The sequence below is a fragment of the Barbus barbus genome, assembly GCF_936440315.1.
Source record: "Barbus barbus genome assembly, chromosome: 33".
Classification (NCBI taxonomy): Eukaryota; Metazoa; Chordata; class Actinopteri; order Cypriniformes; family Cyprinidae; genus Barbus; species Barbus barbus.
In genome coordinates this window covers 10,112,092-10,133,216 of record NC_136761.1, presented here as the reverse complement: position 1 = coordinate 10,133,216, position 21,125 = coordinate 10,112,092, and the positions used below count along the sequence as shown (strand labels likewise).

Below are 21,125 nucleotides of genomic sequence, written 5' to 3'. Positions count from 1 at the left end.
ACGTGCCTTTATAACTTCCTGGTAGTGACGTCACCCGCCCGTGACACCTCGCCCTTCCATTGGACTTATTGTACAGATGATTCAGAGCGCGGTCACGCTGAAGGCGTTCCCTAAGCGTCTTCGGACGCAGAGTCTCGTTCCCTTCGGGGAACCATGGTTACATACATAACCTGAGACGTTTTTCTCTAATTCAGTGAAAGATGTTGAATCGTATTTTCAAAAGATGGTTTCAGTCACTGCAAAAATACTCATTTTTTTTTGTCCTGTTTTCCAGTACAAATATCTAAACATTCTTAAATGAAGATAAAAATTAAATCTTGTTTTCTGAACAATTTATCAAAATTAAGTGAATTTATGCTTAAAACACGAAAAAAAAATATGTCAGTGTGGTCAGACAAATAATCTTGTTTTCCCTTTGAATTAAGTCTATTTTTTCTTACCCCACTGACAGCTATTTTGTCTTGTTTTAAACATAAACTCACTTAATTTGGGGGCATTTTTTCAGAAAATTAGGCTTAATATCTCAGTCATTTTGCTTCTCAAGTAAATATATCTTGATTAAAGAAGTTTTAGATGTTTGTACAGGAAACCAACTCGAAACTAATAAGTAAGAAAATTATTTTTGCAGTAATTGTTTGCTTAATCATTAGTTCAGCCATAGTATTTATGTAAATGTAAATCCAACAGATTTTACATACTTTTTTTTGTCACATTCACGATACACACAAGAATGTCTTATTTTGTAAGCAGCCAAAAGCACAACACAAAAAGAAAAGGCCATTCTCATGTGTGGTGCATGTCTGGAGTTTTACACTAATACAGAAGTCTCTTTTTTTGTGTGTCCTGTTCATTTCCATAGTCAGACATTATAGCGCCATGTGTCTGATCAGTGTTGAATGGCCTTATATGCTGTGACCTTATCTGTCGGTTGCAAACACGACAAAACACTTCTACATCCACAGACACTCGTTCGCTCTCGTGCACACTTGTGCATGCACCTCCTGTTTCCTTCCAAACTTCACCTGGGGCACTAGAGATGCTGAGAATAGCACGCTCTCATTCTCCACTGGAAAAGTGTAACAATGACCCACCTTCAGATGGCTACTAACAGAACGGTGTGCTTGGACCCAGGCCAGAGGAGCGGATTGTCATGTCCTAGATGGAAGTATGCTTAGTGAAGGGGTTTCTGGGTAATGACAGAGTGGGTTTTTGATGGCCGGTGCATGTTCAGAATGGACGCAGCAGGAGACCACAATGATCTGTTGTTTATCTGTTCTGGGATGGCTTCCATATTTCGCTTTCTCTACACATGGCTCTAGTGTATTTTGGAAGGATGCTGGCTTCCAAATGGCTCCGTTACTGATTTTTTTACTACTTTTGTCAGCGCAATGTAGTTTGAAATTAGTTTGGGAGTGTTTAATAAAATTATTTGCTTTGTTTGTTTGTTTGTTTGTTTGTTTTTTGTCTACCCAGACTGTTTAAGATATAAAAATGGGTCAGGATCAGAAATAGTCAAAGTTATGATGTCAGAACCATGAGGACATTAGCATATGAAGACCAATATTTGCATATCCATACCATTCACTGCAAACCAAACAAAAAACTCTAACAGTATTTTGGTCTTGTTATTCAGTACAAATATATAATCAAGATGTGTTTACTTGAAAAGGTAAATTGCCTGAGACATTATGCTTTCTGAAAAACAAAAGCAAAAAAAAAAACATAAATATTAAGTATTTATGCTTAAAACGACACCAAATATCTTAGTGGGGTATGACAATTCATCTTGTATTCCCTTTGTATTATGTTTTTTTTTCTTACCCCATTTTTCTTGTTTTAAGCTTAACAAAGAAAACAAGACTTAAAGGGACAGCTCACCCAAAATATTACCTCATGATATACTCACCCTCAAGACATAGGTGTATATGACTTTCTTCTTTAAGACAAATACAATTGAAGTTATATTAAAAAATGTCCTGGCTCTTCCAAGCTTTCTAATGGCAGTGATTTTGAAGCCCAAAAAAGTGCATCCATCCATCCATCATAAAAAGTACTCCACGCGGCTACGGGGGTTAATAAAGGCCTTCTGAAGTGAATCGATGCATTTGTGTGTGAAAAATGTCCATATTTAAAACTTTATGAACCGTAATCTCTAGCTTCTGCAAACTGTTATACGCAGATTTTAGTATAAACCAGTCTCGGTTTTCCTTTGCTTGAAACAAAACTTGGTTCTCGTGAGATATTCTCACTGGAGCTTATGCTACACCTACTTCATCCACTGGATCAGCACTCTCTCGTCAACGTGTGTACAACAGTTAGCGGAAGTTAGAGATTACGGTTTATAAAGTTTTAAATATGGATATTGTTCCTACACAAATGCATCAGCTCGCTTCAGAAGGTCTTTGTTAACCCCCAGGAGCCATGTGGAGCATTTTTTATGATGGATGGATATACTTTTTTTTTGGACTTCAAAATCTTAACACCCGTTCACCACAATTATAAAGCTTGGAAGAGCTTTTTTTTTATATTATTCCGATTGAATTCCTCTGAAAGAAGAAAGTCGTATACAACTATGGCTTGAGGGTGAGTAAATAATGGGGTAATTTTGATTTTTGGGTGAACTATCCCTTTAATGTCTTTTACGCACCTCAAGAAAATATCTTGCTTTAAGAGTGTTTAGATATTTGTACTAGAAAAAAGAAGACAAAAAGACTGAAGAATTGTTTTGCATTTTTTTTTTTTTGCAGTGTATACAGTACCTAATGTACATAATTGATATAGAGGGCAAGTACATTTAGTCTTAAAGCAATAGTGGTACGTTTAATTTGAAGAAAAAGGGTGATGTAAATGCAGTTTTTTCAAACAATGAAAAAACTTTTTTCTTATTATATAATATGGCAGAGGTCACCTATAAATGTAAATGCTTTCATTATTTACACATAATTTACTACCATCAAGTTGTTCCAAACTCATTTGACTTTCATTCTTCTGTGGAAAACAAATTAAATTTAATAATATTATGAAACCATATATTGTATGGTGAAAAGGTGCTGTCAGTCTCATAAAATGACAAAAACACTATAAAAGTAGTCATTAAGGGAGCTTTTTGTGTGGAACAGATACAATTTTAAATGATAATGGGCTAAAAATCTTGCCATCTGCAGTAGCTCTCAAATTTCATTTGTCCTTTTGTATATTTATACATGGCGATCAGTTTCTACACCCAAGAACCAATGTCGTTTGGTTTCATGAACATCAAACCTGTCATGGTGCATGCCAAGTTCACAGAATACCATAGAAAAAAAAAAGAAAAAAATAACAGGTTGGTATAAGGGTTAGTAAATATTGACAGAATTGACTTTTAGGGTAAACTTTTACTTTAAATTCATCTCTCTATTAGTTAGCCGCTGATTGAAGGTTGTGTCGTGCTTTGTGACCCATTCTGTTTGTTCCATTATCCGTCTTTGCTCATTTCGGTGACAGAGCTCTCTCATTCTTCTCGGCCAGTCACACAAGAGCACTAAAGCAAAGCTCTCACAGTACTGTGGATTCAGCAGTGCAAAACACATCCAGCACCCCTGGCTAAATGTAGCCTGTGATGTACCTATTGATCGTTCCAGATTGGTCTGCACGTGGGCGTTTGTGAGTGCGCTGTGATCATGTGAAGTTTTCCAGAGAGTGTGGATTATTCTCCAGAGCTGTGAGCTCATCTTATAGGCAGTTTTACCATGGGTTTGATTTGGTTTTAACCCGAGTTGGATGCAAATCCCTCGGCCTGCCCCCGCAGGTCTGAGAGCCACCGTGAGCACTAGCAGCACCTGTTTACCGCTGTAGCTAGGTAACTCAGGTGGAGATGTTAACTTCACTGTTTTATTCATGGTTTTATCCTTTTGCTGTTACTAACATAAATTAACATACATGGAACAACACTTGTGGTTGTCTACCGCAGGTGTGAGGAAAGAGATGCGAATAATACTGCTTACCAGAGGCATCTTCTGCAGAGACGAGCAGCTTAGAGACATGTATTTTATAATATAATAGGATGCATATATAGACAGATCATGGCCAGGTCATGTTTCACCCCAAATTCAAGAAGATTTATTTTATTTTATTTTATTTTATTTTACTGTCTGTCTGTCTGTCTGTCTGTCTGTGTTTTTTTTTTTTTTTTTTTTTTTTTTTTTAAACGAAATAAATAAAATAAAATAAATGATTAATAAAATAATTAAAATAAAATAAATGGAATAATAAATTAAATGTTGTTAAATTATTTAATATTTATTTTAATAAAATAAAAAAAATAAAAAATCATTTAAAATTAGAAATTTTAGGAAAATTAAACCTATTTTAGGTTGTTATTATTTCTCAATATTTATGAAAATGAAACATATTCCCCACAAATTTATACTAATAAGATAAACTTTTTTCACTTTTTAATTTAAATATAGCCTATGTAGATTACTTAAATACAATTTGAAATACTAAGAATTTTTTTAAAAAGAGAATTAAACACTTTCCCACATATTTATACTAAATTTAATGTTTATTTATTTATTATAATGTATCTTATTTTACATATATTTAATTTAAATGATACATGAAATACTATATTAAATTATTTAATACATAAAGCCTGTTTTTGGACCATTAGGTTGTTTTTATTTTTCAGTATTTTTATGACAACTAAACTCGCTCCCCACAAATTCTCATTATTGTAGGCTAATGAATATTTTTCCCTTAGGTGATTTTCATTGCTACTGTTATAGTAGTGTTGTATTTTTACTGTTTTAGAATATAAAAAGTACTGTAAAGCAGTGTTTTCATGAAAATCAGCATAAAAGCAGTAGAACAAATATTACCATCATGTATAATTTATTTACGCATTACAGTAATGAGAATGAGATTTTGTTTGCATTATGATAATGAGAATTGAGGGCAAATGTGCTTAATTGTCATGAAAATAATGCTAATGCAAACAATATAAATGGTCATAAAAATAGGTTTTATTTTAAGTAAATATATCTTTTTTATTATTTTGATTTTGAGTTTAAATCTGGCCCATACACATTCTTGACAGGTTTCATTTCAAGCGGACACAAAACAGCTGTCACGCCAACCAACAACCAACAAATGAATAGTGTGAAAGCGCCTTTTTATGTCCATGTTTATTTCTAACATCTTGCAAACTCAAGAATACAGAGAGAATATGTAGGAGAGCGTGTTTGTCTTGTGTGCGGGGTTGGCTTGATGTGTGAGAGGTTTGTGTGTGTTTTCTTATGTTTTATTAGCGTGTGCATGTGGGTGTATGTGTGAGTCGAGAGAGATTCTGTGTGTGTGTGGGAGGAGAAGGGATACTGGCTGCCTCCGTGATTGTGTGTATTTGTGTGTTGGTTTATATGTGTGACTCACGTCTGGCATGCTCACTGCTCTGTGGCAGGGTTTAGTTTCATCGAGAGAGAAAGGCTTCCAACTCAAGACATTCAGGTTAAGAATGAATTCCTGACTCCCCCTGGTGGTTCAAAGTGTTACTGCTGGAGAAATCTACCTTGTTTTGCCTTTATAGCAGGCCCACAGGATGACTAAATAAATCAAATAAACCTAGAAAACGGACCAAAAAATTAATGCTTGGAGAAGTTCTTAAAGCTGAAATTTGTGCGGTGTATGTGAAGCAGGGGCATAGCAGTTGGGTATGCAGGGTATGCAAGTGCATATGGGCCCAGGCAGATTGGGGGCTTGCCGAAGCGGAGCTTTTAATTAAGAGAAGGGAACAAATTCTTAATTCGTGGCTACGATAAATATCTGCATGTCATGTGCAGGGCTCCGTAAATCTTGTGTGCATTCATTATATTGCTGACGTAGAACTGCGTCGTTTTTTTTTTGTGTGTGTGTGTGGGTGTGGGGGGTGTAGATAGCACTGCATTGTCGAATAAAACAATTAAATAATGATAATTAATAAAAACTGTTTGAGGTTGGTAGCTAGCTGAAAAGACTGTCACATCAGTATCACATCCAGCTTCAGTGACATTTGCATCATTTTAATTCTCTGTTGTTACTGTGGCTTCAGCGGAGCGCTCATTTTCAAAACTTAAGCTAATAAAAAAGTATGTGCGGACCACCATTGCTCAGAACAGACTATCAAAACTATAGCCATTTTTTTTCCCATTGAGAATACGCAAAGCCTAAATTTATACACCAAGGACATTGTGAATGCATAAAATGAGTGAGTAGTTTTGTTCATTTGTTTAGTTTTGGGCCGCTGTGCCAAGATTGTGTTTGCATGCAGTAAAAATACTGCCATGTTTTAGTGCCACGTTGAAAAATAAATACATTAATAAGATTAACGTCATGATAGCTTTAGAATAAAGTGAAAATTATGATAATAAATCATGTTATATGGTTAATTAAAATGATTGAGTCTCATGCCGCTTGAACTGAGGCAAATGCAGTTATCTCACAACAAATTAAAGAGTGTAAAAGCACATTTATTGTTTGTATTTTATCATAAAATTGATTTTGTGTTATAATAAAAGTAGCAAAGAACAAAGCTTATTGCAGTTATTGAGTGGCTGGCCTGCTACAAATAATGAATGGGCTTTAAAAAACGCTCAATGTTTTTTCCAAGCATTTATACTGTAAATAAAACAGCTTGAGAATAAACATGTAACGTTATTTACCTCAGAAAAATCAACAATAAGTTAAGTTAACCGAGTTGGAGCTCAATTTAACTATAACGTTTGGGGGGGCCCATACAAGTTTTTTTGCACATGGGCTCTGGGCTGACTTGCTACGCCACTGATGTGAAGAACATTTGAACAATCTAAAGAACCTTGTTCTAATATACTGTTTACCTTTAAGTGGAAGATCACTTCTATAGAGTGGCTTTCTTTGAATTATTGTTTCATTGTGCCTTACTGTGTATTAATAACCGATTGCTTCTGTTAGCCTAATGTTATGGACTTTTGTGGTAAACTGATGGGGCGCTAATAGTTTTGCTCATCAAATTTCCTTTATGTTTAATTCTCAGTAAATTACACTCTTGTTCGGTGGTCAGTTTAAAGCACTCCCGAGGGAATATAGAGAATAAGAGCATAATCACTAATGGACACTTATGGACGATTGGAGTGATACTCAAAGAGTTTGTTTACATTCATGATTTTCAGTCAGAGGTGAAGCATTTTTATCTGGTTATAAGCAATAAAGATTTTGAAACACACATGATGTACTATCATTTAGTAGAAATTACCATTAAAAAGCAGTATGCTCATCACAAACCACCTTAATCATCAAAAGCACATCAAATAAAGTGGTTCACAGGTCATGTGAATACATACATTCATACACTTTTTTATAATACACAACCGTAAACACACACTAGTAACTTTGTTGTTACTTATCAGTCTTTCATATTTTTAATGTGCATTTCTCACAGGAATCACCACTGTTCTCACGATGACGACCCTCAGCATCAGTGCTCGTCACTCTCTGCCCAAGGTCTCGTACGCCACTGCCATGGATTGGTTTATCGCCGTGTGTTTCGCTTTCGTCTTCTCTGCTCTCATCGAGTTTGCGGCTGTGAACTACATCACCAACGTTCAGGCAGAGAGAGCCAAGAGAAAACAGGCCAAAGCCGCTGCCTCCACAGCCAGTACCAAGTCAGGCAAAGCTAAAGACACAGAGGAGGTTCTACAGGTGAGATGATGTTACACACCTTACAGAGACTACATATACATTATAAAACACACAGCTCTGGCTTTAAAATTTGATGCGATGAGCTGTTACATTGTACAGCAATTCAATTATTAATGCACCACATTGCACAGTTCTCATGCTGCCTTCAAGTCCTCTTGAGAGGTTCCTTACTTACAAGCTCCAAAGTCATTTTCAGTGGAAAAAGTGGACGCATTGGTTAATTTAATTTTTTTTTGTTTTGTTTTTTTCACTTACCAAGCCTTCAAGTGCTTTGGAGACATTCCTACTTACTGGTACTTCAGTAGAAAAAGCGGATGTTTCGGCAAATTTCTTTAAAAATAAATAAATACATCTTTTCCCTTACCAACAAAAGCAGGAATAGTTTTTCAGGTTTGGTGCAACAAAATGTGCATTAGATGTGTAATTGATGCTTTATTATTCTGCCAAATAAGACTGATGGAAGTGTTGTTTGCTCACCCAAGTCTGTCAGTGTATACATACAGTCTACATGTTTAGTATTTTATGGCAAGATTAATTGCTATTTTTATCAGCAGCACACAAAATTAATTGTATTTGTTAAAATAAGTATAAATAAAATAAAAATCTATATTTTTAATTTTGCATAAAGAAAATTAAATCTATTTCATAAGCCATTAATATTTTTGTTTGCCTTACATGACAATTAAGCACAATTTTCTATCCAAATTATCATTAATGTAATGCATAACGTAATGCAACTTTTTTTTGTTTTTTTTTATATATTATTCTCGGTGGTAATTTCAACTATATGTTTTTATTATTACATAACTTTTTTACAGTAGTTACAGTGATGCACAACAGTAATTTGTTATTTAAATGTATTTTGTTTTTAAATCCCCATTAATTAAAGGCAATATATCAAACATAACATGATGTATAAATACTTCAAACTTTAAATAATGCATCATTATTTGTTTCCACATTACGTTTATGATAATTTGTGGAAAAATGTCATAAAAATATTGTCACAGCTCAAACAGTGTCAATAGTCTTTAAATAGGCTTGATTTGCTTAATGTAAAATGTGATTACATATTTATATTTTCTTCTGATTTGAGGATGAATTTTGAACTGGACCTGTTCATGAAAGGTTTTCATGAGATTCAGCCAAAAAAATGTCCTTGGTTTTATCTTATAATTGCAATTAACTTTTTTATTCATTTAGCTTTATTTGTATAGATTAAACAAAGTACGATATGTAAACGCAATATACAAAAAAGAAGGAATTACACCAAGTTAAGTCATTTGAGTAAGATTACGGTTCATAGCTAGAGTTTCATCGTGGGAGTTTTGCAGCAGAAACGTCACAAATGGTATGTTAGTTTAATTACAGCTGATGGGACAGCGCATTGAGAGTGTGCATGTGAGCTGTGGATTTGGTCTTTTGCTGGGACATCGTGCGTAAACTGAGATGGCGGATTAAAAGTGGCACATGCTGACAGCTGTGAGACTTAGAGCGAGTCTGTCTGTCAGACTGCTGATGTGATGTATTGCGGGCCTTTTTTTTTATGTCGTTTATTTCTACAGGCTGTTAAAGATGTTAATGTCCCTTATCTAATGGTGGCTCTCTGTAAGTCTTACAAATCACCAATATTTCTCTTCCCCCTTTTCTCCCTCTCTGTCTTCTGCTCATCATAACACACATTTTTATTTGCTGAGTAGAAGGATGGGGATCTTTACGGTGAAAGTCTCAGCAGATGCAGGTTAATGGAGCTCGTATGACTCAGTCAGTGAACACAGCGTAGCAGGAACTACTGTACGTTCGACTTCATACACGTTACAAATAATCCAGCCTGGGAATTCACAACATTTTTCAGTGCTCACATCCCAAATGTTCAGTGCTGCTAGAGTTTCATTAACTACACTAACAGTTAAAAGTGTGAAATGTGTCTGATAGGTCCTTCTTGTCAGGATTCTTTCATGAATAGCAAGTTCAAAAGAACAGAATTTATTTGAAATAGAAATATTTTTCATATTTTAAAATGTGTTTCCTGTCACGTTTGAGCAATTTAATACATACTTGCTAAATTAAAATCTTAATTAATTTGTAATCTTACTTACCCCAGACCTTTGGATGGGAGTATATCATGATTCCCAAAAATAAAATAAATAAATAATTAAGCAGCACAACTTTTTTAATATTGATAATAGTGATAAAAAAATGTCTTATGAGCAGCAAACCAGCATGAATGATTTCTGAAGGATTATGTGACACTGAAGACAGGATAAATTATACAAAAAATTCTGCTTCCATCACAAGAATCAATTACATTTTAAAATATATTCAAATAGAAAACATTTAACTTAAAGTGTAATTATATTTCACAATATTACTCATTTTATTGTATTTTGGATTAAATAAATGCAGCCTTGGTGAGCATAAGAAATTACAGTTTTCATAAACATATGGAGCAGAACTGTTTTGATCATTTAGATTGATAATAAGAGCCATTATTAGTAATTGAGCACCAATGATAATTAATATCAATTGAATTCCAAATTACCATATTGGAATGATTTCTGAAGGATCATGTGACACTGAAGACTGGAGTAATGATGCTGAAAATTCAGCTTTGCCATCAGAGAAATAAATTAGATTTTAAAATATATTCAAATAGAAAACTGCTATTTTAAATTATACTAATGTTTTACAATATTACTGTTTTCACTTTATTTTTGATCCAAGAAATACAGCTTTGGTGAGAATAAGAGCCTCCTTTAAAAAATTTATATAAATAATTAAATTATATATATATGGAATTTAATATTGTCCAAACTTTTAACTGTTGTGTTTTAATGGATGTTTTTTTAAGTATTTATATGTGGGTTTTTTTTGTTTTTTTTAAACGGTGCTTGCAAATAAACGGCACTATCAGCGAGCGCAATCCATTCTAATCAAATTCCCTCTTGGGTTTTTATATGCTTGATTTGAACCCATTAAGGAACATTAAGAGAAAATCCCAATATGGAGCAATTTAAGTCTGTGTACGTTCACGCTGACCACAGCACGGCCACGGATTAATGAGCCGCCTTTAATAGGTTTTTCTGTTCCAGAATAAAGAACGGAAGAGAAAATGTTCTTTTCCTTGACAGACTTGAGAGGGAAAAAACAAGTATAGTAAACAAATTATCAGAGAAATGACGTGAACTCAGCATTATGGGTTGATCTCAGCAATCCTTTTCAATCCCTGTGTCCGAGTACAACATCTGCTGAGATTTGAACTTTGCAACACTTTGTTATCCCATGCGGCCATCAGAGCTGAGGATCTAGTTGTAAAATATAGAGTATTGTGAACCAGGAAGTTCTTGTGTAAGTGGCTGTAGATACCAGGGAAGCTGTGCAGTTAAAAAGGTAGTTAAAGGAAGTTAAAAAATAAGTTATTGTTTAACACCACAGATTTTGCTCTGAAAAAAGTGTCATTGTTTCTCGTGGGTCTGAAATATATTTAATTTGCATTCATTCATACCTACAGAATGTATATCAACTAACAAGAAGGTCCTCATCAAATGTAGTATATAGAATGTAGGTACAGGAATTTGGACGTAGTTTACGTCTCTCAGAGTTGTGTATTAAGTCTCTTTCTGTCTCTCCTCACAGCTTGCGCTAACATATTTTCCACACACAATAAGACACCAATTACACTTTGCCAACTGTTCATTTCTCAGAGGAAATGGTGAAAAATATCAGGGTGAAACTGGGCTATCAGGTCCAGTGAGAAAAAGAAAAAGAATCTCTCTTCACTATAATCCCAGTATACGTGTTTATCTCGTGTACAGAACAGCACTCAGTATATAAAAACACACATTCACCTCTGCATTTTCTATTCACATTTTATATGCTGGCTTTGGGTGAGAATCTGTAGAATTCTGTGGAATATACCATTTTTAATTTAGGACTGAATTAAATAAATAAATACAAATAATAAATAAAAATAAATAATTTGCATGTTATGTGATTTAATTATGATTTATGTGATTGAGTTTGTCTATATTGTACAAATCTCTCTCTGAGTTTTGTACAATATAGACAATAAACTCAAAAGTATCACAGAAGACAGACAGAAGGTCACTAACGTGTTTGAACTGTCAATGCTTAATGCTTATTAACTATTAATGCTTATGAAAAACTCATAAAAATGCACTTTCAACCATGACTTCCCATCAGCCCCTGCTGTAAAATCTCCTCCCTTGATATCATTGGGATCGCTTACACTTGTGCACACACAAACACACACACACACACACACACACTGAGTGGACTCATCTCTCTTGTCCTTGTTTATATGAAAAAAGCTGTTTATAGAATAGCTCCACCCTCCACCTCCTCCATACACCCACAAACAGCAAACCATCTGATCATAAAAGCTCCTTACAGCCCTGAACATTACCGCAAGCGTGACGCCTGTTCAGTTGCACATTACAGACACATGCTCGCTGCATGGTGCACTTCATTCATTCAGTTCCTAATATCTTATTTAAAATGGTTACAATCATGCATATTGTGTATAGAAATATTATTTATGTAAATAAATAAAGTGTTGTTATTTTGGCTGCAATAAAATTGCTTCTTTAAACGGGTTATGGATTAGCTTTGACCGGTTTGATTCAGAAGCTGTTGCGAGACTCTTATGAGTGTCTTCTCATTAAAAACGCAAGTTTGGCAGCTCAGATGTGGCAATGCAATAGTGTCATCAACACATTTAGAAAAGATTATTAAACCAAAACTGGGATTTATATGGCTTCATATTACAGAAGACAAAGTTTTTTGTAGCACTGCTTCCTTTAATGTTTTAAAACTTAAAACTACTGTCAGTGCTAATTTTAAAGGAATAGTTAGAATAGTTAGTTAATAACTAAATGAACTTTTTTTCTAAAAATGTACTCACCCTCAGGCCATCCAATATGTATATGAGTTTGTTTCTTCATCAGAACAGATTTGAAGAAATTTAGCATTACATCAATTGCTCATGAATGGATCCTTTGCAGTGAATGGGTGCCGTCTGAATGAGAGTCTAAACAGCTGATAAAAACATCCCAGTTATCCACACAACTCCGGTGCCTACTAACATCTTGTGAAATGAAAAGAAACAAATCCATCATTAAGATATTTTAACTTCAAACTATCCATTATATTGCTTTCTCCAGTGAAAAAGTCATTGTGTCTGAATCAGGAGAGAAATATGCACAGATCACGCACCATTTACAAGCAAAAACAGTTCTAAACACATATGTTGGTGGATTTTGATGTGCGAGGACAACAGGGGGTGGACTTAATTACTGGCGGAAGCATTATGGATTATGGACAGAAGCGTCAGTTTAAAGTTAAAACTCTTTAATGATTAATAATTGTTTATAACAAACATGCAGCTCTTCACATCACAAGGCAATAATTGATGGACTGGAGTGGTGTGGATTACTTGTGGTTTATTGTGATGTTTTTATCAGCAGTTTGGACTGTCATTCTGACGGCACCCATTCACTGCAATGCTCCATTTGGTGACTCCAAGTGATGTAATGCTACATTTATCAAAATCTGTTCAATGAAGAAACAAACTCATGTACAAATTGGATGGACTGAGATTGTATATTGAGTATATTTTCAGCAAATTTTCATTTTTGGGTGAACTATTCCTTTTAGTATATACTGTAAATGATAAAAACCATGATTCTTCAATATTTTTTGTTTTTAAATTGCTACTTAAACAGCATTAGCTGAGAACATTTGTTGTGCATTATACTTATATTTGTCTCCCTTTTACCCAACAGCAAAACTCGGATACCAATGGAAACTTACGAAAACGCGTCAACTCCAACATCCAGTCTCAACCAGACTCCAAGAAAACCCAAAGAACCGAAACATCTAGCAAGAGCGGGGGAGCTACATCCAAACCGACCTTGACCAGCCAATCATCTTCCACCTCAGAGGGTACCAACAGTTTCTCCAGCCAATTACGTCTCAGCCCCAGTTCCGCCAGCCAATCAAATGCAGTCACTTCATCCTCTGCCTCAAAGACAACACCGCCGGCCCCGCCCTCTACACCGACAGTTCCCGAGAAACCGTCGCCCAGCGCGCCCACAGGCTCCGCCCCTCTTCACCATCTCCTTGGGCCTAAATTAGAGAATATTAAAAAGAAGGAAGTCAAGGCTGCACCTCAACCTGCCGCTCCTCCAACCGGAGGAGCCAGCAAGATCGACGAATATGCACGTATTTTATTCCCAGTGTCCTTTGGGGCGTTCAACATGGTGTACTGGGTGGTGTACTTATCCAAAGAAACCATGGAGGCAAAGGGAGGCTAACAAGAACAGGATTGGTTGTTTGTACCCTTTTTTCTACAACTCAAATGAAATAAAGAGCCCTCTTAAGGATTACGTCAACAAGCAATTCCAAGAAACAAAATTATATTACAGCAGACAAAACTGCACAAATGCACAGAAGAGATTATCTGGGTGAAATAATATTAAAACTTTTTTGTTGGTAATCAGAAGGGCCGTACACAAGATTAAGCATGTGGATATATTATAATAAGTCAAAATAATTCAATTAAAAAACAATCCAAGCAATCTCACAGGAATGAATCATAAATGTATCTGTTGTCTGTTTGAATAGCCATATTTCCAGTCTGTCCTATTTATCACCGGACACACTGAAGAAGGAACAATGCCACTGAATAGAAAAACCAATACCAGGGTCGTTTAGTCTATTTTTATATAGAGACACTTCAGGAAAATATCCTTCATTCAGAGAAACGGAATTTTCAGAAACCTGACAGATCTTAACTGACCTTGCGGATGTCTGCCAAGAAGACGTATTTCTGACTTATTTCTTTCAGTTGTGATTAAATCTATTTTGAACCACATTATGGTGTATGTAAACTATCAGGCATAAATGGTATCTATCATGTGTTCTCTCGCCGAGAGAAAATGTTGGAACGGAGCGCGTCCTGATCGGTGATAAACACATATGCATGTCTTTTATTTTTTAAAGAGACTATAAGAATTTTTGTCATTAGAAATTAAGTCGTTAAAGCACAAATGATGATTTTCTCTCTTTGTTTTTGAATTTGAATGGCTTGTTTTTAGTTCAGTTCGATTTGGGTTTCGTTCTCATTATTGCAGTATTTTTTTGTCTTATAGCTGATATGTTCTCTGCTATAAAGAAGGAAGTGTGACATAGGGAAGGCATTTTACCATACCAAGCACACAGCATGTGCCGACGAGCCCCCTGGAGCCCGGTGCTGTGGCAACCGCACAGGGGCCAGATGGCTCTGGAGTCATTTAGAACAGTAAGAGGGTTAAACAGACTGATGTTGTTATACAAGAGCCAGAGGACGATGAAAACCTCCACCGATCAACATAGGGCTGTTTTTGTACGTGTAAATTGGATATAAACAGTGATTGGTTCAGGTCTTCATTATCCACCAGTCGTTAGTTCCCCCACACACACAAATCAGTGTTAAAGGTATAGATCACTCAAAAATGTTTCCATGGAACAAGAAAATACAATTTTTAGTAAAGTCCAAAAATGACAAAAAAGCACCATAAAAGTATAGTCCAAATGACTTAATAAAGTCATATGATAGCTTTGTGTGAGCTGTTGTAATTTTTTGCATTTCTATTTTTTAAAAGATGTGAATACGTATATATATTCATCAACAAATAATTTAAATGTTGGCTTATTTATCACAGCAAAGCTATTGCATGCTTTTAGGAGACTGGATATAGAGCATACTGTATGAAAATAGTCATATGGACAATTTTTATGGAGTTTTTTGAGCTTGACAGCCCTTAAAACTAAAAGTGTCAAAAAGGCAGCGATGCCACAGAAGAACCATATTTGCTTACCCAAAGAACCAGTGAAAGTTTATTACAACATTTTCTTAGTGTGACAAAGCTTTTAATAGTCTAAATTTTTGCACTATAAAGACCCTTTGGTGGAAGGTTGGAACGGTTCCGTGGATGTTAAATGTTCTTCATAGATCCCAAAAAAGAACCTTTTATATTTAGGATGGTCACTTTTTTTACTGAGAAGATGACAAAAAAGAACTGAAAAGAAAAAAAATCTCCTGTGGTGTTCCACAGAAGACAGTAAGTCATACGGGTTTAGAACAGCATGTAGGCGAGTTCATTTTTGGGTGAACTGTCCCTTTAAATTTGATTTGTTTGACTCATGATGTTTTGCTGCTTAGTAGTGGTGTGGAGGAAACTGCTGAAATGATTCTGTGATGTTTGGGGTGATCTTAGCAGACAGCTTTTCAATGGATCCATTCCACCATTCTGTTGAAATACGATATAAGTCATAGCATATATGGCAAAAAATTTGTTTGATATAATTGAATCTATACAATTAATTAAACAATTATTTGATTACTTAGAACAAATGTGCATGTGTATTATTAGACCTGTGCTTGACTGTGGATGCGCTGGTATTTCTGTGTGCGAGTTAATATGGAGATACAGACAGTCTCACCGATTAGACTTGAATCTTAACGATCACTCCACATGTTAACAAAGCATCAGAGTTCATCTAATGAATCACTAACTTTAATCTCCTTCTATCGTGTTGTCTCCAACATAAATGTATAAGAAGGCTTTTAAATTTACTGGTTGAAGAGAGAGAGAAATAAAAAACTCATTTTAATAAGCATAATATTTACTACTTATTGCTCATTATATACTGTATATTGCCTAGATTTTATTTAAAATAGTACAGCTTGTTTTCTCTTGGATTTCTAAGTGCAATATGCAGTATAAATACGCTACTAGAGAAAAGTTATGAATAATTACGTTTTATATTTTTGAAAGAATTTTACACAAGAATATTAAAAAGCACACACGGTATTTAGCATTAATAATAAAAAAAGAAAATGTTTCTTGAGCAGCAAATCAGCATATTAGAATGATTTTTAAAGGATGTGATACTGAAGAATGGAGTAATGAATTAACATTTTTGGCTGGTAGTGTATTTGTTTTGTTTTGTTTTGTTTTGTTTTGTTTTGTTTTGTTTTGTTTTGTTTTGTTTTGTTTTGTTTTGTTTTGTTTTGTTTTGTTTTGTTTTGTTTTGTTTGGTTTCGTTTCGTTTCGTTTCGTTTCAAACAGCTCAATTTCATTGTCGTACAACATGAGGGACTGGGAATGTCTGTGTGCTTAAAAAAATAGTGAGTAGATCTCAAAAAAGCAAGACAGAAAATAAATAATGCATGTTCTCAATATTTTGCATGGTTATCTAAGTAAGAGCCATTTAGTTATCATCTCAGAATTTGGCCTAAATATGTTTTTTGCTTTTTCAGTCCATTTTTGTGCCAATATTGTCACCAAGTGGAATTGCAAAAATAATTATTGTCTTCAAACTAATTTCCATAACACCCAAAAGTCACAACATTGGGTGAACCAGTGTGGCTGCATCAGGCTGGTTGTATTTGTGGCTGACTTTGTTCTTTCGGCACACATAGTTTCATAGTGTGTTTCATTGTGGGATACTGTATCCAGATGGATACTGCACATTTTTAAATATAGTAGGCCAATGGACTTTCCCCAGGAGTTTGATTGACAGGTGATCTGACCAATCATAATGGTGAATCTGCCATTATGTCTGACAAACAAACCACAGGAGAGTAAATTAACGTTGATGGACTTGAACTTGAAAAATGGTGTGAATTGACGTCTTTCCACAGTTGAAGCAAGATACCTTCTGATGTTCATTCATGTTTATTTCATGTGATAACTAGTAAAGATGAAGAGATGATTGGTTCACTTGCTGCTTGAATTACAGAGGCGCTATAGTGATCTGTCACGACACATTAAAGAGACACCAAACAGTATTGCTTGAATTTCTTACAAAATGACAAAATTTGAAAGCTGAGACTTTGTTTCATACCAAAAGAAACCTGCTCTGTCCTGTCTGTCTGCGTATTGTCAGTTTTCTCTTTGCTCTGTGATGTACTTTTCACTGAGTGAGAACATGATGTGTAGGTTGAGAGTGCCATGGCTTGTCGGACATAGCGACCGTAACAAAGGGGGGGGGGGGTCTTTACAAAGGGTCGGTGTTGAAAATTTGCATACTGTGCACAGTATACTGCATTCTGCTTTTGGCCTCTGTGTTAATGTGACGCTCTCTGTGTGTGTGTGTGTGTGTGTGTGAGAGAGAGAGAGAGGGAGAGAGGGGGGGGGGACAGGCTATCAGCAGCGTGATGGAATGATCAAAATGTCTGGCTTCCCCGTGAACTCAGCCTAGTGTGAAATTGACTTTGTACCTTTATCCTCCATCACACACACACACACACACACACACACAGCTTGTTAACCTGCCACTTTAATGGTCCTGTATATTGTTCTCTCTCTGACAATATTATCAATTCAGAATGACGAATATGTGTTTATGTACATTTAAACTCACAAACATGAGTCCATGCATGTGTATCTCAGTCCAATTACCAGCTGTAGTTGAAATAAGAGCAAACTTGAGCTACAGTTTTGCATTTAAAACATATTTAGGCTTTAATTTAAGGTGTATTTGAATTACATGTAAAATTTTCATCCATTTGGATTATGCGGTTTTAACATAAACTAATAAACTTAGAGTGATGCATATTTGTCAGTCATACCATAAATGATTTCTTTAATAGTACTAATACACTGAATGTGTTTTAATAACCAGGTTTACATATTTATCAACAGTGAATCCAATTTGTTTAAATCACATACATTTTTACTAATTGGATATCACTTGTTCCACAGTTAGATATTTTAACGATATTCATTCTTTTTAACCAAATACATGATTGTTTTCACAATGAAGAGATTTATGCTGATTCTAAATGATTTGAATAAATGCATTTTTAAAATATGATATTTAAAATCAAATAGATGCAAATAATGTCCTGAAATGTCCTGAGTTCAGAAATCTTGCCTGTTTCTTATCCGTTTCATTTATGTTTGACTAACAAATATGTCACATTATGCTTATTTGTTTGTTTATGCTAAAACGGTGTGATCCTAATGAGTAGAAATTGTATATGCAAATCAAATACATAAAATATCGAAATTAGGCTTAAAATATTTGTGAGTGTGGGCCTGTATTTAGGTTGGTGCTGTAAGGGTTGAGTATGTGTAAAAGTGGGAGAAGCGCATGACTGTTAACTTCCCACTTTGTGTCCCCACGGGCCATTTGCCTGAACACATCTCCTCCGGCACACCACAGCTTATCATTCAAACACAGAAGACTCTTTTGCTCCAGTGAGACATTGCTTTATTAGACATGTTACGTGAGACGCCCAGAGACCAGAAATGTCCTGGCCCGTACTGAGCACACTAACACCCTTAAGAAAAACCTAAGAGTTTCAAAAATAAAGTTCATCTGAGGTACAACAAAGAACATTTGTCTAAAAAAAAAAAAAAAGCCATTTTCACTGTAGATGGTTTATGACTTGCTACGTAGTCTTTTGGAGATTGAAACAAGCCAGGAAAAACTTTCAGGTCACATTCACCTCAATATCACAGAGGAAAAAAGAAATTAAATTTTGCATCAAAAAAATAAAGCCTATTTTTAAGACATTATGTTAGACATTATTCTCACTGCTGTAATTGTGACAAACTGCTCATTCATTCATTTGTTTTTGTTTTTTGTTTTTTATTGTTTGGTAATTCCTAATATGGTGATTCTTATTATATTATTATTTTGTTTTAATATTATTCTTTTTAAGTCAGCAAAGACAGTACAAATAAATATGATGTATGAATAGTTAAATATTAAATGTATTATTGTTATTATTATTATTCTTGTTTAATACAATTTTAATTTTTTTTTTAAATCACACAAAAATCATGATGACTTCATTTCTTTTCTTTTTTTCTTTTTTCTTTTATGAAATATGACACAGACACGTTCTTTATGGGCTTTGTGAGATTCATCCAGACAGTGAAAAGTTTTTTGAGGAACTTAGAAGGTTCTTCTTAGAACGTTCTTCTATGGCAACAGACTGCACCCTTATTGGTTCTAAGTGGATGCTTTATTTTAGGAGTGAATCCAGTGAACACAGATCTGCGTGCGCCACATGCATCTAGAAAGGAAACTTCAGCAGGCTCACTTTTTAAATTCAATTTCTTTGTCTTTCTTTAATCTGCAAAACCATTGTGATCAGTCATTTTCTAATTATTGCTTATCACAATAAAAAATTGTTTTTATAAGCCTTTTTGAACACAGAAAGTGAAGAAGTCATTTGTATTGCCACTCAAAAGACTCCACGGAGTGAATGAGAGTGTCTCGGGGCCAGTAGCTGTCTAAACCGATAAACTAGAGTACATCATGTATTGCTGGAGACAGAAAGACAGAGAGATTGTGTTTATCATGCCCTACAGAGTTTATCATGTTGGCGGTGATAAGAACAAATATCCATAATCTTCCTCTGGATGGAGCCCAAAAAGAAGAGAGATGTAACACAAAGAGGGGGAAGAAAACATGGACTAACAGCTATTGAGTGGGAAATGGATTTTGTTTGGATTCATTTGTCGAGCTCCGACCTGGAGGAAAAAAAATCACACTGCTTCCTCTGTATATAACTCATTAAGTAACTGAATGTCTGTTTATAAAAATGAAGAAAATATACAATCAGTGTTTTGTAGTGTATATATTATTATTATGAATATTCTTTACTTACTGCCCTATGCAAGAAAACTACTTCAGAACTGATGAACAGGTGCCTGTGATCTCGCAATGATGAGGTCATCGCTCACGGTCCAATGAGGAAAGAGAAAAAAAAATAAACATACATCTGTCATGTATAAACAATACGTCCTTGTGTCTTTAGATGATCCTTATTTCTATATTTTTCATTTCAACATGTGAGCTTGTGTGCTGAGATTTATTCTCTAAAGAATGTATTGGTTTAGAAATTTTCACTCAAAAATTTCTATTAAATTTCACTGACTGTTTTTCTCAATAGCTTTGGCTCAATTCCCTCAAAACAATAAGTTCAGATGTCTAAACAGATGTCTAAACAGTTCTTGTTTACATCAGTTTCTTGTTTACATCAGATTTGAATTCCTTATTGATTTAGGCTCAGAATTTAATTCCTTATTGATTTTGGCTCAGAATTTAATTCCTAATTGATTTAGGCTCAGAATTTAATTCCTTATTGATTTAGGCTCAGAATTTAATTCCTTATTGATTTTGGCTCATATTGGAATTTCTTATTGATTTAGGCAAATTGCATGTGTTTTTTCAAGTGTGCAAATAATTAAGTACAATTGTTTGCAATTCGCACAATAACTAAATGTGCAAGGCTTGTTGGTCAAAACTGAGAATCAACTCAAACTCTTCACAACTTTTAAACATTCTTTTATTGTTTGAGCTATCACATGCAAAATGATCCAATTCAGTTATCAAAATCTGTCAGATATGTG

The 21,125-nt window shown here is 34.8% G+C and overlaps 1 protein-coding gene across 1 annotated transcript in view; it reads left to right on the top strand.

Annotated features, from left to right (window-relative positions):
- The window catches only part of LOC306852932 (gamma-aminobutyric acid receptor subunit alpha-4-like), a gene marked incomplete at both ends in the record, with an annotated part of 33,714 nt that extends 19,690 nt beyond the window's left edge, over positions 1–14,024 (top strand). The window contains 2 exons of the mRNA XM_079390046.1: positions 7,430–7,689; positions 13,494–14,024. Of these exons, the coding sequence (XP_079246172.1) occupies positions 7,430–7,689; positions 13,494–14,024 (791 nt within the window). The remainder of the gene's footprint in view (positions 1–7,429; positions 7,690–13,493) is intronic.
- Positions 14,025–21,125: the final 7,101 nt, after the last annotated feature.